This window comes from Oculina patagonica, chromosome 11 (genome assembly GCF_052425735.1).
Source record: "Oculina patagonica isolate OP01 chromosome 11, crgOcupat, whole genome shotgun sequence".
Classification (NCBI taxonomy): Eukaryota; Metazoa; Cnidaria; class Anthozoa; order Scleractinia; family Oculinidae; genus Oculina; species Oculina patagonica.
In genome coordinates this window covers 16,173,284-16,188,870 of record NC_135768.1, presented here as the reverse complement: position 1 = coordinate 16,188,870, position 15,587 = coordinate 16,173,284, and the positions used below count along the sequence as shown (strand labels likewise).

General features: G+C 39.3%; 1 protein-coding gene across 1 annotated transcript in view; it reads left to right on the top strand.

Annotated features, from left to right (window-relative positions):
* LOC144630299 (uncharacterized) overlaps nucleotides 1-15,587 on the top strand; it is a 35,338-nt gene that overhangs the window by 3,423 nt on the left and 16,328 nt on the right. Inside the window, exons 4-15 of the mRNA XM_078488630.1 lie at nucleotides 462-1,103; nucleotides 1,911-2,029; nucleotides 2,448-2,509; nucleotides 3,510-3,652; nucleotides 5,543-5,839; nucleotides 6,865-7,158; nucleotides 8,360-8,656; nucleotides 9,637-9,933; nucleotides 11,629-11,964; nucleotides 13,053-13,352; nucleotides 13,773-14,069; nucleotides 14,671-14,964. Coding sequence (XP_078344756.1) covers nucleotides 462-1,103; nucleotides 1,911-2,029; nucleotides 2,448-2,509; nucleotides 3,510-3,652; nucleotides 5,543-5,839; nucleotides 6,865-7,158; nucleotides 8,360-8,656; nucleotides 9,637-9,933; nucleotides 11,629-11,964; nucleotides 13,053-13,352; nucleotides 13,773-14,069; nucleotides 14,671-14,964 — 3,378 coding nt within the window. The remainder of the gene's footprint in view (nucleotides 1-461; nucleotides 1,104-1,910; nucleotides 2,030-2,447; nucleotides 2,510-3,509; nucleotides 3,653-5,542; nucleotides 5,840-6,864; nucleotides 7,159-8,359; nucleotides 8,657-9,636; nucleotides 9,934-11,628; nucleotides 11,965-13,052; nucleotides 13,353-13,772; nucleotides 14,070-14,670; nucleotides 14,965-15,587) is intronic.

Genomic DNA, 15,587 nt, shown 5'->3' with positions numbered 1-15,587 from the left:
TGTGATCTAAGTTCCTGATTGCGTCATGGCGTTTTTGACTTCCGTTCAAGATGACTTTATTTCAAACAGCCAATCAAAAAATTCGAATTAATTAAAAACTCGTATGTCTCCAGAGCTCTTCGTTTCTCGTGCCAAGGCCCCACCGGCTAAGAGAAGCGAAAGGGGCTATGGGGACGAAAATGAGCCAGTCTATAAACGTAGCACAGTTAGTTCATAGCTGTTAATCTTGCTAAATGTAAAAATAACTGTGTCTGGCATAAACATTTCGTGGATTAAGACCATAAACATTCGCCTGCAAAGGAAACAAGTACAGCCGAAACTCTCCTTTCAGACTGTTCACTTGATACGAAACAAACCAAAAGTCATATAAACTCTACCTCTGCCTGTCCCTTTGTTGTCGATATTCAAAAGGTTCAACTGTACATGAAGTATCAAATGAATTTCTATTGTTTTCATTTCAGTAACTTTATACCAAGGCTGTTCGCATTTTTGGCTACTGGATTCAGTAGAAAATATTCAAGACCTCGCCACACCTGGCTGGGGTCAAAGTTCGGGTGGCGTGTCCAAGGCAAACGGCCTCATGACAGATGGCGTCAATGGAGAGATACAACTGAATCACGAGGGAGACACGTGCGCAACAAAACCCGCCAGTGATACTTGTGAAGACACTGGCTTTACCGTATCGTTGTTCCTGAAGCGTTGGAATCGAATAGACGGACAAAGACAAGTCATTTTCAAATCTCTTGGCAAGTTTGTCGTGTACCAGGAAGCGAATACCAAATCCTTGATTCTCCGTGTACAGCGGGCCACGCAATATTGTCTTAAGGAAATTATAATGCCGGAAAAAATTTGGTCTCATCTGGCTTTCACGTATAATCCGCTGGCGCCAAAAACACTGACAGTTTACAGGAACGGTCAAAGAGTTGACGAATTTATCAGAGATGAAGGGTGCAATCAGGGAGGTATGCCTGTGTTTTCATCGTCCTCTCTTTCGCTGAGTTCTGGGGACGGGGTATTCGCTAAAGCAGCTTATTTTCATATTGCCATATGGAAATTGGTGTTACCTGAAGCAAGGATAGCCCAGATATACGGTGCTACCAAAGGTGAGTTCATAAACGTGCAATAACTTTTCTAATTAAATGAGTTTCGTCACGTCAGTGTATTGAGTCATTATCGCCTGTTATTTACTGCCTTTTCTTGGTCCGTACTTGGACCGCCTTTTTCCCGTCTATTTATAAACCGGCGCTTTGCGGCGTGATAAAAAATAGGATTTGCATCTTCAGCGAGTCATCGCACGGTAGGGACCGAGAAAACAAGGTAAATAAATATATCTTATTAGACATTTTAGTGTGTAGTATTGCTGTATATTTTTACGAGTCAAAATACAAATGACGAGTTAAAATGTACAACGATTCTACACACTAAAATCTCTTGTGAGAGATTTAATATCCAACGGTTTCGTTTCCCGAAATGCTGACTTTTCACATTTTTTAATCGGGGGGGGGGGGGGGGATGAGACGAGTGCAAATATCGTGAGATATTTGTACGTTTTTCGCGCGTTATTTTGCTCTACGCATCAGAGTTGGATAATAAGGTGAATTATTAAGAAAAAATTTCAAGTGAAGCAGTAATTCAGATAAAATTAAAGATAGAACAATACGTTTGAATTTCGACACGGTTAATTTAGATGAAATAAATACGTTTCAGTTAGAGCAGAAGACAACAGAACAAAGAGAAACTGACACTTCCATTTACATAACTTCTTGTAAAAGACTGTTCCAAAGTTTTACACTTCCAATGGACTGTGTTGATGTTTTTTCTTTCGAGCAAACAGATTTTACCATCATGAAGTCATGCTCCTATAACAACTGATTCCCGTAATGCAACACGTTTTTATGTTATTGTTTCAGAGTTGGCACCATTCGGTGTTCGAGTTGTAGTACGAATTCAAAACCAGGTTTGGCATGAAGATCTCAAAACACCAGAGACGAAGAGATACAGATCGTTAACAAATGACATTACAAGCAATGTAAGTTGGGTTTAATCCACAGGCTTAAGATAGAGCCTCCTCGAATTCGAAGAGCATAACCTTTTACAGCATAATAAATAGTGCCACATCAAAAAAACTGCCCAATGTCTTTCATTTAAATGGCCACACACTAGGGTTTTACCCACAGACTTTAAGTTAGAACCACCTTAATAATAAAAAATAGCTTGCATATAAGTGGTCACAAACTATGGTTTCATCCACAGACAGAAAAGTTAGAACCACCCTTGTACAGCATAATAAACAGTACCACATGAAAGTACTGTACTGCTTAATAGCTTTCATTTGAATGGTCACATACTAGGGTATCATCCACAGACTTAAAAGTTAAAACCACCTTGTACGACATATTAACAGACATAATGGTTTTATCTGATTACGTTTACTGCAATTCCTTTAGGTTACCAGCTTCTATTCAAATTACTCAGGAGTGCAAGTAACTGTTGTAGTGAATGAATTTCGGTGGGTATCAGTGAAACACTTTTTTGTAATTGCATGTATATTTTAAAAAATGAAAAAAAAAACTCTTTATGATATCTTTCCTTTCTCTATACATTACTGTACTTTACTGAATAGTAATTAATCATAACATGTATTCGCTTATTATTTTTTATTGTTCAAGCTAAGTAAATTTATTGGTGAATTTGTATCCATTTGCATTGTCATCGATTCCTTTATGACATAACTCCTCAGTTTTTGTGCAGTACGAACTTTCATTGGTCCTTCCTTCCTTCCTTTCTTTCTTTCTTCCTTCCTTCCTTCCTTCCTTCGAATTCATTTCTTCCTTCCTTCCTTCATTCATGCATTCATGCATTCATTCGTCATTCATCATTTCATTCGTTCATTTTTTCGTTCCTTCATCGTTCCATACTTCGTTCCGCCGATCGGTTAGCTCAGTTGGTAGAGCGCCGGACTGTCGTGCGGGAGGTCTCGGGTTCGACTCCCAGACCGGACCCACACTCAGGGTCTTAAAATAACTGAGGAGAACGTGCTGCCTTTACAATGACATCTGCAAGTGGTTAGATGTTCTAATCTTCTCGGATAAGGACGATAAACCGTAGGCCCCGTCTCCTGCATCTTCAGTGTTATATGGTCAGCAGGGGACGTTAAAGAACCCATACACTTATCGCAAAGAGTAGGGCACAGAGTTCCCGGTGTTGTGGTCTGGCCTTGTTTCACGGGTTGATGCTTCACATAGGGTTTACCTCATTGCGCCTTTCCCCCTTGGACAGAATTGTCCAAGCAAAATTGCTATGACTATCTATCATTATTTTATTTTCTGAAAATTATACTTGTTTCGGTTGTTACTCTGTTCGTTCCCTACTCCGATCGTTATTCCGTTTGCTCTTTACTTCATTCGTGCTTTAACTTGTTCGTTCATAAATTCACTATCTCGTCAGTTCGTTCGTACTGTATGGTTTGTCTTTATGCTAAATCCTTACATTGCGTCTTTCTTTGTTAGGAGCGGTAGCATCATTGCAAACTTCACTATTACATACAACGTCAGTGACTTTAGTCTGATTGAAAATCTGAACCAAAGTATATCTTCCACGAATTACCTGTATGGCATGCCACTAGAACTGCAGCAGCTTACTCCTGAAAACGGTAAACAAAAGTTTGTTTATAGCGGGTTTAAGTTCTTCCGTTAATAGCGTCCACCGTTCATTTAAGGTCTATAGTGTGCTTTATGTTTATTGAGTTATCTTTTTTTAATAAAAATTAGCTCTTAGTCGTCGTAATGGACTATGTAATCAGTCAGTCGTATGTCACATCAATCAGATTGAGGCTACTGTGAATAGGCCTGACCCGATTGTGCTCGTAAAATGCTGAGACGTTTCTCACTGGAATGTCAAAAAGTTGCTAAAAAAGTGCTCCAAAATCCAAAAAGGTGCGCAAAAGTTGCTCCAAAAAAATCCAAAACGGCGCTTTCGAATAAGAAAATTCCCCAAATATATGCAAATTTCCCTTTGAAGGTAAGCATTTTCAGGCAATTTAACTACAACAGAAATATCTAAATAACAGTTTAAGGCCAAAATTTGTTGAGTTGTTGAAAAATGTCTTTCACAAAACGCTACCAGTGACGCCATGTTTCCTGACGTTGTTGTAGGTGTCATTGAGACAGGCGATGTGAATTAAACAATTCATCAACTGGGGATATTGTTTTGATGTACCTCAAGATTCTCAGAACAAATTTTAACATAAATCAATGATAATTAATAAGTAGTAGATAAAATATGAGCGGGAGATCTGTATGGGCGTTTACATACTACTTATTAACCGAGAGTGAGGTCATTACAGGGGAATCTCAGACCGAGGCCTTGATGTATTGACCGAGCGACAGCGAGGTCAATACATCAAGGTCGAGGTCTGAGATTCCCCTGTAATGACCGAACGGACGAGGTTAATAAGTTATTTATTATATGGCCTTTAAGCACTATTCAAAAGAAGAGTATAATGAAGGGAAAAAACACTGGAGGTAAAACTCGCTCTCGCTCTCTGTGGCTCTCTTCGTCGCTCATTCTAAAGAAGTATCGGTATGCTTATATTTTTCTTTCAGTTATTGAAAAGATAGTTATATTTTGTCGTCATTATTTGTTGTTTTTGCCCCCTCGCTAGTAGCTTTTACTCACAACTCAAAAAACCGTCGAGCCGAGAAAAATTTTCATAATGCCCGGTCATTACAAGAAAATAATGCCCGCTCAGCAGCCAATCAGAGCGCGCGTCTTATTGTAGCCATATAATAAAATGGCGAGCCGATAGGCGAGCCATTGTAAACGCCATACAGATCGGACGCGAATGTTTTATTCTACTTGTGAAATGAAAACAATAAATTGAATGCAAAGTTTTGTTATGCGAATCAGTAGAGATCTGTATCAAAAGTTAATGAATACTAATTAGCTGAGCAGGAGTCTGTATCAAAAGTTAATTCTATTGTTTGATTTGTATTGGGGTTTATAGTTGTGTACATGTGATCTGAATACAATGCTGGGATTGGTTTGCACCCTCATGAATAGTTAATGAATTTTACAAGGAGAATTAATGTTTTGAGCTAGAGATTGAAAGTTTTTTTAAAAGGAGCTACGTCACGGGGATTTCGCAAATTTTTGGTCTAAACTGTTTGGAAATAAGTGGTAGGCAAATAAACCCATCAAAACTTTAACCTTTTGAATATCTAAAGGAAGGTATAACCTTTTAATTTGCAGATAGAAATCAAACTACGGCTATTAATTAATATCGATTTTTTAAAAGACGCGCGGTGACGACTTGAAAAGTTTAGCCTGCAATCCATTTCCATCCTTGCCATCTGCAGCCAAAGTCGCTTGTTAACACTTTCAGTGCTCTAACATAACAATTTAATAACAATGGACCATTATTTTTAGGTTTTCTACGATAAAATTCTGGCTGTTCAAAAATCTGTTAAAATCCGTGACAAAGCCCCTTTAAACTTTCAGATGAACAGTGCCCAAATTCAACATAAATATTTCTGTCTTTCAGTTCCAAACGAAGCTCCGACCAATGTTCGCACAACAACTGTCAGTGATACAAGCATAGTTATCGCATGGGACGATCCTAGCCTCCCTCTGGAAATTTGGGACATTTTTCAGGGATTTGAGGTTTACATCGAACAAGCAGGAAGCGAACTAGTCAATGTTACCATCATCAACGAACACGTGAACTCCGTCACTTTACCAGGATTAGAACCATGGGTTACGTACAACATATCCGTAGCTGCCTATACTATGGCTGGAGCGGGAAAGCAGAGTGAGATCATTGCTGTCACCACGACTTTTGGTAAGTCGCAAAAACAGGCATTTTGACAAACAAAAGCCACTACAAAGAAACAAGGCGTTTCGAGTATTTATATTTTCCCGCAAAATTTCTGGCTGAGCTCTTTGACGTCACGCATACATTACCAGCTACAAGATGGCGGCGCTCAGCTGAAGATTTTATGGGGTTTTGGCGCTCGTTGGAAGCTGAAATTTTGGTGAATAACATATCTTTGTATAAATATTTTATTGGCGTAAAGAAAATAAATGGCCATTCTGGAGTGAACTTCTCCTTTAAGTAGTAGATAAAATATGAGCGGGAGATCTGTATGGGCGTTTACAATGGCGAGCCTATCGGCTCGCCATTGTAAACGCCCATACAGATCGGACGCGAATATTTTATTCTACTTGTGAAATGAAAACAATAAATTGAATGCAAAGTATTATTATGCGAATCAGTAGAGATCTGTATCAAAAGTTAATAAATACTAATTAGCTGAGCAGGAGTTTGTATCAAAAGTTAATTCTATTGATTGATTTGTATGGGGGTTTACAGCTGTGTACATGTGATCTGAATACTGTGCTGGGATTGGTTTGCACCCTCATGAATTATTAATGAATTTTACAAGGGGCTTATAAATGCTGCCAACGTGTGTTGCAGATCTGAGAGGATCATTAAAAGAATTTAAGATATCCCTTTTTTGGTAGGGGGTAAATTTGTATTACTTTTTTGAGCAAAATAGGCAATGTTCACTTCAGAGCTCACTTTACCTTTGAGCTTGTAATGTGAAAAAGGTTTTACATGTGAGCAAATGGCCTTTAATTAGGGATGGACCATTATTTTTTGAGGGGGGATCAAAAATCCTGATAAAATTTGTTTGCAAAAGCAAAAAGCCCAAATAAATTGTTTGCAGACATCAAAAAACTTCGTCTGCAGGAAGATGCAGCCGGAAAAGTTGTCTTGAAACAATTTTGATCCCCCCTCCTCCAAAAAAATAATTGTCCTTCCCTTATGACGTGACTAATTGTGTCCGTGTCTTTCTCTCCCAGTTGCACCTCCTGAGAACATATCAGTAGTAAGTGTAACGTCTTCGTGCGTTACAATCCAGTGGAATGGTGTACCACCAGAGAAGTCTGCACTTTTTGCAGGATATGTAGTGTACTATGACTTCAGTGACCAATCTTCGTTATCAAAAACGAAGATGGTAGGCTCCTCGATAAATCAAGTAGAGATTTGCGATCTTCAAGAGTCCAGTACATACAAGTACTGTGTACAACGTGCTCTGGCCAGCCCAAACTTTGGGAATAAAAGCAGCGTTCAACTCTTCACCACGCCCGGACAACGTATGTAGTTAAACATTGGTCAAAGGGTCCCTCTTAGTCATTATGCTTTGTGCACCTAACACCATTGGTGGCCAATATATGAAACTCTGAATGCAGGGAACCAAATACCGCAGAGTAAAACCCAGAACTTCTTATTGCGGGATCTCTTTTTGTAGACATGCTTATTACAGACGTCACTGTAACGTCTAGGAAAACCAATTAAATGCAAGGCTGGCACTGCATGAAATGGCACTTTGTAAAATGTATATATTAATTTAGTTGTAATTTGTAATCCGAGGGCCGCTTGTTTGCCCGTTTTTACCGTTTGTCGTCACCCTTGATTGATTGATTGATTGATTGATTGATTGATTGATTGATTGATTGGTTGATTGATTGATTGATTGATTGATTGATTGATTGATTGATTGATTGATTGATTGATTGAATAGTGGGCTATTAAAAGTGTCCTTTGCTGAAGTGCTAGGCTTGCATTTAATTGGTGGCCATTTTTGATGTACCACCTGAAAATGTGGGCTATTTTTACAATGCTTTTAATTTAATGGTCGTCCGTGATCCTGCCTATGTGTAATATCGGATCTATCTCGCGATCTCGCAATATCACGATGTCACGCACGGCTCCCACACTGTCTGATCAATGAGTTCTCCAGATAAAACAATAGCTAATGACCGGACTGGTTAAGAGGGACCGGCGAGATTGGCTATTTGTTATGGTTATGGTTATATGTTATGGTACCTATCTCGACAACCAATGAACATTAATTTTTCAGCAATGACACGAGCATGGGACAAAGAAAAATTTTAAATTTTAAGCTCGGTGATAAATAATGAAGATGAATTTTTCCACAATGACACGAGCAAAATAAATTTTTGTTTGTCCCATGCTCGTGTCATTGTTGAAAAATTCGTCTTCATTTTTAATCACCGAACTTAAAATTTACCATCGTTATTATTTACTACACACTTGATGAATTCAACATTGCTGATGCTAGCAGTATGCAGGACGCGTGTCACATATCAACCTAGTAAATGGCCAAGCTCACCACGAGTCTCTCGTAGCTCAGTTGGTTAGAGCGCCCAACCGGTATCTGGGAGGCCATGGGTTCGATTCCCTTCGGGGACTCAGAATAAAAATGTTATCCTTTCTATTTTTCTTGTTTCACCTTCTGATGTGAATGACAAGCACTTATTTTTGTTTGCCTAGCAATTACCGAAACACCAGCAAATGTTAGAGCCTACAATACCAGCTCGTCCAGTATCGTGGTACAGTGGCAGCCACCCGCTATTCCAGACATCAAGCTGACTGGTTACGAAGTGTTGTTCAGACCTCATCAAAATGCATCTCGGCAGTGGGACACCACGATTACCTGTAACAAAACTTTAAATGTAACCTTAAAACACCTGGAAAAATTCACCGAATACGAAATTATGGTGTCTGCCTTCAACGAGCAAGGACCTGGAAATTTCAGCGAGGCCGTAACATGTTTCACAGATGAAGACAGTGAGTGGAAAGTTGCTGGATTTGTTTGGTTTATTATTAATTTATGCCTTTTTTATTTTCTTTTTTTTTTAATTTGGCCATTCCTTTTTTTCTCTGTTTAGCGTCGTCCGACCGACCCAGATTTTCGCGTTTAAAAAAAATGTTATGCAGAAGGTAATGAAGGCAATGACAAATTCATCCCTTTTACGCTGTTCTCGTTTGAGTTTAACCACGACGTCGATTTTTTTTACCTCCATTGCCGCCATGTTGACTTTGTAACCATGTCTTCTTGTTTCCAGGCTCCACGGATATTATGCTGAGGTACCGGGCCTCCTAGTTCCAGACTCCTTATCCACTTTTCTGTTTGTTTGTTTGTTTGTTTATTTATTCCGACCGACCGACCCAAAATCAGAAAACACATACGACGATAAAAGAAAATAAAAGGGGATGGCCTTTTTTTTTTGTAGCAATAATCAACAATGCAAGTAGATTCGAGTAGATATTCAGTATAATCTACTTTAATACTACGCCTACGAGGTCCTGAACTAAACGCTGTTTTACCAACTCGGGTACCAACGCCTACTGTGGCCAAAAAGTAGCTATTGTAGATTCGCCGTTTTTCTTTTTTTTCATAATTCACTCGATTTTTCATTCGTTTACTAGTTCGCTCATTTACTCGTTCGCGCGTTTGCTCATTTCTTCGTTCGCTCACTCGTTAGTTCGCTCATTCTTTTGTTTGTTCGTTCGTTCGCTCGCTCATTAGCTCACTCGTTCAATTCATTCGCTCGTTTGCTCGTTCGTTCGTTTACTCGCTCGCTCCTTAGCTCTTTTGCTCGTTCCTTCGCTCGTTCTATCATTCGCTCGTTCGCTCGTTCTTTTTTCGTTCTTTGGTTCGTTCGCTCATTTACTCCTTCCATCGCTCATTGCTTCGTTTCCTCGTTCGCTCGTTAGCCACGGCTTAAGGCTAGATACCAATAACCATTTTCATTGTTATGTTGTAGCTCCACTTGGTGGGCCTGTGATCATCTCAGCTAACGCCACAAGTTCCACAAGTATAAACATCACTTGGAGTCCAGTCCCCGAACCGTTGCGTCTCGGAATAATCACCATGTATATATTCAACTTTACTGACGTATTAACAGGCGATCTTATTACGGTAACATTCGATGGAGCAAGTCTGAATGGCGAAGTTAGAAACTTGTCAAAATACCAAGAGTACAGCATCAAAGGAGCCGCCGCCAACAGCAAGGGCCAATCAAATTTCACGAATGTAATCACGTGTCGCACTGATGAAGATGGTGAGTGTTAACACTTTAAGCCCCAATATCCACATACAATTTCTCCTGGCTGATCTCCATACATTTCTTATAGCATTGTTGGAAAAATTTGTTAAAAGGTCAAGACAATTTCTCTTTGGTGATCATTTCATTAATTCTCATAAGCTCTTCTCTCTCCTCTATAATTGATAAAGGGTTAAAAATTGAGGGTTAAAGATGGATCTTTACATTTTTGAGCGAGAAGGGGATGGTGCGTAATTATTTGCAGACTTGGTAGCTTTCCTTTCTTCTCAAAATCATCACGATTCTTCTCTATTTAGTCCTTAAATTCTTGTTTCTAGTTATTGCTAGGATTTTCGTTATAAAGGTAAAACAACGACAACTACAGACGCTTCAAGAACATGGCATTAGAACTTGGGAAAATTAAAGACAAGAATTTCGATTTTTATCTTACAGCAAGGAGCCCATAAGTGTGACCATTTCACATTCTTTCGTGTAGTCATTATCTAATCAGGAGCCGAGGAATAAACTAAAAGTGGTCATACTTTTGGGCTCCTTGTTTTAATTAATGGTTATAGAAAATACCCAGTCAAACTACTACCATTTGCGTTCATCCATGAAGCGTGAACAATTCAGCGCGTAGTTTTACTTTTAAAACGTTAACGGTTTTATCTGAAAACGTGACACTTCCGAGAAATGAATCAAGCATTGAAAATCTTGTTCTAAAACGACTCCTGGACGATAATTCTTTCCAAACTTGTCAACTTCGAATTCTCTCCTCTCCATTGTTATTTATTATATAAACTGCAGTGTTTTAGCGAGTGGTAGCAAATCGAGAAAAATGGTATCACACATGTGTGGATAAAAATGATATCCACACATGTGTGATATCATTTTTGACCAATCATCTCGCAGAGTTTGCCATGTTGCAATGCTCAATGAGCCAAAGTAAATCGATATTAAGTCGAAACATCTTCGGATCTTCCTCGGCAATCTTCGGAAATCTTCGGAAAACTTCGGAAATTTTCGGAAATTTTCGGAATCATTCGTACAACCTTCGGACAACATTTTGAAAATTTTCGGAAATCTTCGGAAAATGGTCGGAAACCTTCGGAAAATCGTCAAAAACATCGTAATTAGTAGGTTTATATAATAAACAGAATAATACATGGTTGCTTGGAGATATGAAATTTATCTTCTCGTGTTCAAATCCGATATCTCACTCGTTCGCTGCGCTCACTCGTGAGCTATCGATTTGAACACTCGAAGATAAATTTCATATCTCCGCGCAACCATGTATTATCCTCTATTTAAATATTTTCTGAGCAGACTTTCATCGAAGTAAGCGGGCAAATCTTGAAAAATTTATTGATAGCTCGTGAAGAAAACATGATTGTATTTCGCCAAACCGTTGTCAATTTCGCGACCTGACCGCAAACGTTTCATTGGTCAAAAGTGACACGTAACAGACAAAACCGTTGGGGTTTTAAGAGTAAAACTACGCGTTAAATTGTTCACGCTTCATGGATGAACGCAAATGGTAGTATGTTGACCAAATTATTTTTTCGGTGAGAAATATGACGAAGTGGACATGAAAAGTCGCTAATAGTCCATGTCTGCTCTATGGACGTTCGTTATTTGACTCGAGTGAAATAACATAAATATTATTAGATCCAAAAACAAAACGTTTATATATTTGCGTTCTTTAATACTCAGCTCCAGACCTACCGCCTGCAAACTTGACCGGGTACAACGCAAGCTCCACATCAATTACAGTTGAGTTCCAGGCCTACTCGCCAGAACAGCTTAACGGGATTATCCGCAAATACATCTTCAGGGTGTTCAGAGTTGATGTGGTTAATTCTACTGTTTATACTCACACCTTTACTATACAGCACAACAGAAGACGAAGAGCAGTCTCGAACAATAATGTTATCAAGAAAACATTGACAAGGCTGGATGAATACGCAAATTACTCCATAGAAGCGTTCTTTTTTACAGTCGCGGCTGGGCCCAAGAGTCCCGTTATTTATGTTTATACTGACGAAGGAGGTAAGATTCACTCAGAAAGCATAAAGTAAAGAAAATAAACATTTCTTGATGACGCGTAAAGTGTTCTTGCACTACAAACATTAATAACCTCAGTAATCAAACGGCCCTCTTTACGAGTTGAGACAGTTTCCGCTGAACATTCGAGCAAAAAAGGCAAATTTCAAGTTATCAAAAAGACCTCATAGCATGGTCACAGTTTTAATACAGTTCAGAAGAGCTTATCAAAATTTTAGCTCTCAAGCTGACCCCGCAAGAAAAAAACGAATTTGAAGTTATCCAAATTTTAGTTAAAATGGACGTTTCACGTCAGTTTAAAACAGAACAGCACGCGTTTTACGATTTTCTTACGAGATTTGACATTAACTTTCTCGAGAATACTTAACAAATTGTTAGCGGGATCAACTGGAGAAATAAATTACAGTGAGATGTTTCAAATGGTATAAAAATGTTACTGTGCTATAAGTTGATTTTTGGCAATTATTTTTTTGCACTTTTTGCTCGAACTTTCAGTGGAATTCGTCTTAAATGTTTTCCCCGCTCGAAAGACGTCTGAAATTTCACCGGAAAATTTCGTACCGATGACGTAGGTCTACAGTTATCCGTGTAGTGTCTCTGGTTGGTTGTTACTTACGCGCGAAAATTCAAAACTGAGAGACAGCCAATCAGAGACACTACCCGAATCTATGCAGAGCTTACGCCAGCTCTTAGTCTAATTAAACAAAGATCTTAAAATGATTGTTCTAATATTACCAGCGGTTTCTTAACACATGTTTTATTTAGAAGGCGGATGCTTTGTGGTTAGGGCCCTTAACTTGTAATCCGGAGACCCCGGGTTCAAGAGAATGCATGATATTCGGGCCCAAAAAATTGTACCGGTCTGACCGTTTTATTACTAACAAAAACGAAGCACCAATTGTGGCATTGGAAAATCCGGACTAACATAACAAAGAAATTGTCTTATTTAGACTATCTGATAAGCATGACAGATAACTATTGCGCAAACTGTTACGCATATAGTAAAAAATCTGCGGCAGTGACAAACTTATCAGTTTTTGATTGCCGTTTCAATTATTGCCATATTTTTCTAGTCCCCAGAGCTCCTCCTCTGCAAGTAAGCGCAACCAATTCTAGTTCCTCCAGCATCCTGGTCACGTGGCAGCAGATAACGTCCTCAAGTGTACCTGGGATACTATTAGGTTATGTATTGCGCATTATCAAAGCTGAAGATACCAACGCATCAAACTTCAGAGAACTAGAACACGACTTGAGCACGAGCAGAAACATAACAAATCTTGAGACTTACACACTGTACAACGTGTCTGTAGCGGGGTATACACGAGTGGGGACTGGAAACTTTAGTGAAACACAGAGTTGGACAGATGAAGGAGGTGAGAGCTCTTGCAAGTAGGGTCAGAGGTTATGTAACTCTTATCGTAGTTGTAGTAAGAGATCATATTTGAAGTCAGGCGCACTGCATGTTATGGTAATTCACCTTACTGACTGACTGACTGACTGACTGACTGACTGACTGACTGACGGATGAATGGACTTATGCAGGACGGTTTAACAGGTTGACTGACTGAATGACGTACGGACGGACTGACTGACGGACGGACGGATTGATTGATTAATTGATTGATTGATTGATTGATCGATCGATCGATCGATCGATCGATTGATTGATTGATTGATTGATTGATTGATTGATTGATTGATTGATTGATTGATTGATTGGTTGGTTGGTTGGTTGGTTGGTTGGTTGGTTTATTTCCACCTTGTTTACCAACTTGTTTCTTTCTCTTCTCCAGTTCCCGAGGGTCCTCCAAACAACTTGACCGGAAGTGCTACCAGCACCACTAGCGTTACACTATCTTGGCTTCCGGTGACAAAAGAACTTCGCAAAGGCATCATCCGGGGATATCAAGTAACAATTGCCGATGATCATGGAATCCCTTTAAACGTTACAACCGCACAGAGCTCCAGCCTTTCTGCGTCTTTCGGGGCATTGAACGTTTATTCTAACTACAGTCTACAAGCGCGAGCCTTTACTCGGAAGGGATTTGGTCCGTGGAGTGCATTTGTTAAGGTTTCTACTGGTGCTCCAGGTAAGACGCGGAGCGCCGTGAATGTTACAATAATTTGCGAAATAGTCATTAGGTGGCGCGGTGTTCTAATTGTTAGCGCATTGGTTTCCATCGATATCAAGCGTTCGGACGGGTTTATTATACCATTGTGTTATATTCTCGGGCAAGAAAACTTTACTCTCACAGTAGCTCTTTCTCTCGCCTGCAATAATAATCCCAGAAGATTTGGTTGCAAATTTACCATAATAGCACGCTCTAACCCCCCACCCCTCCCTTCTTTTTAATCAGACTCCCTCTGTAAGCTCATTTTTAAGAAGTTCCTTATTCCTTATTTTATTAAGCCCTTCCCCTATCCTAGATGGTAGATCATGGCAATCCATAAACAAGGAAACGACGTAACTTAGTACCCTTTAAAGCACAAAATTACTTTTTATTGTCACCTCCAATCCTCCAATGAGTACTCCCCCACCCCGCCCCCTGTCAACTTTTGCGGTACATAAAACAAAAGTCAAAAGTTGAGTTGCGCAAATCAGCTATATGTACGAGTAAAAGTGTCAATCGTAATCGTGACATCTTTTGAAGTTCAATCTTGACAATGGTTTTCTATTTTTACTCTCCCCAGCTCCTGAACAAACCCCCATGAACGCTACAGCTTCTGCCACAGGGTCGTCTACAATACACGTGACCTGGAGCCCAATTTCCGTGGTGGATGCACGGAGTCTTCACGGATATCGAGTTTTGTACTTTCCTGTTTCTAATACGCATCACCTAATGGATATTACAGCGGGCAGGAACGACATTGAAGCGACTATTACTGGCCTCAGGCCGTTCACTTTGTATGGTGTGCAAATTGCAGCTTTTAGTACAGAAGACGGCAACTACACCACCCCTGTATATGCGCAAACATGGGAGGCAGGTAAGAGGAGAGTATTATTAAGTAAAATAATAACAATAGATACCGTAGTTCAGTTTTTCGTCTGCTATCTTCATTACAACTTGAACATGAACTTTAAATTTTATTGAACTTTGTTTTTTCATGAATGGTTACAAGACTGTTCGCTTCCGCTACTAGTAAAGACAACTAATCGAGGCGGGGGCGAGGGTTAAAATAAAAACAAAGGTTACACACTACAATACAGAAAATGCTGGAGTATTTTTGATTTTTTTTTTTTTTTTTTTTTGATGTGTGAGTAAGTGGTCTTCACAGCTCTGAAATCAAACAGTTAAGGTGAAGAAGTTTGTATAATGCGTTTTTAAGGACTGTTGTTGTTGACGTCTTAGAAAGATGAAAAATCAGTTAACCACTTTACTTGTCAATGTATTTATCACTGCTGTGCTAAATGTGGACGCTGTAATCAAATAAACAAAAATTGCAAATCGAACACTAACTTATTTAATTAATAAAGAAAGGTCGAAAACAAAACATCTGCTGGGGCGGAGGTCGGGGGACCGTCATCATGCACCTCGCCCCTATCAACTCATTTCTTGACAGTCTACGTTTGTTTTTGTTCTTTCTGTCTGTTATGTCTGTTTCTGCTG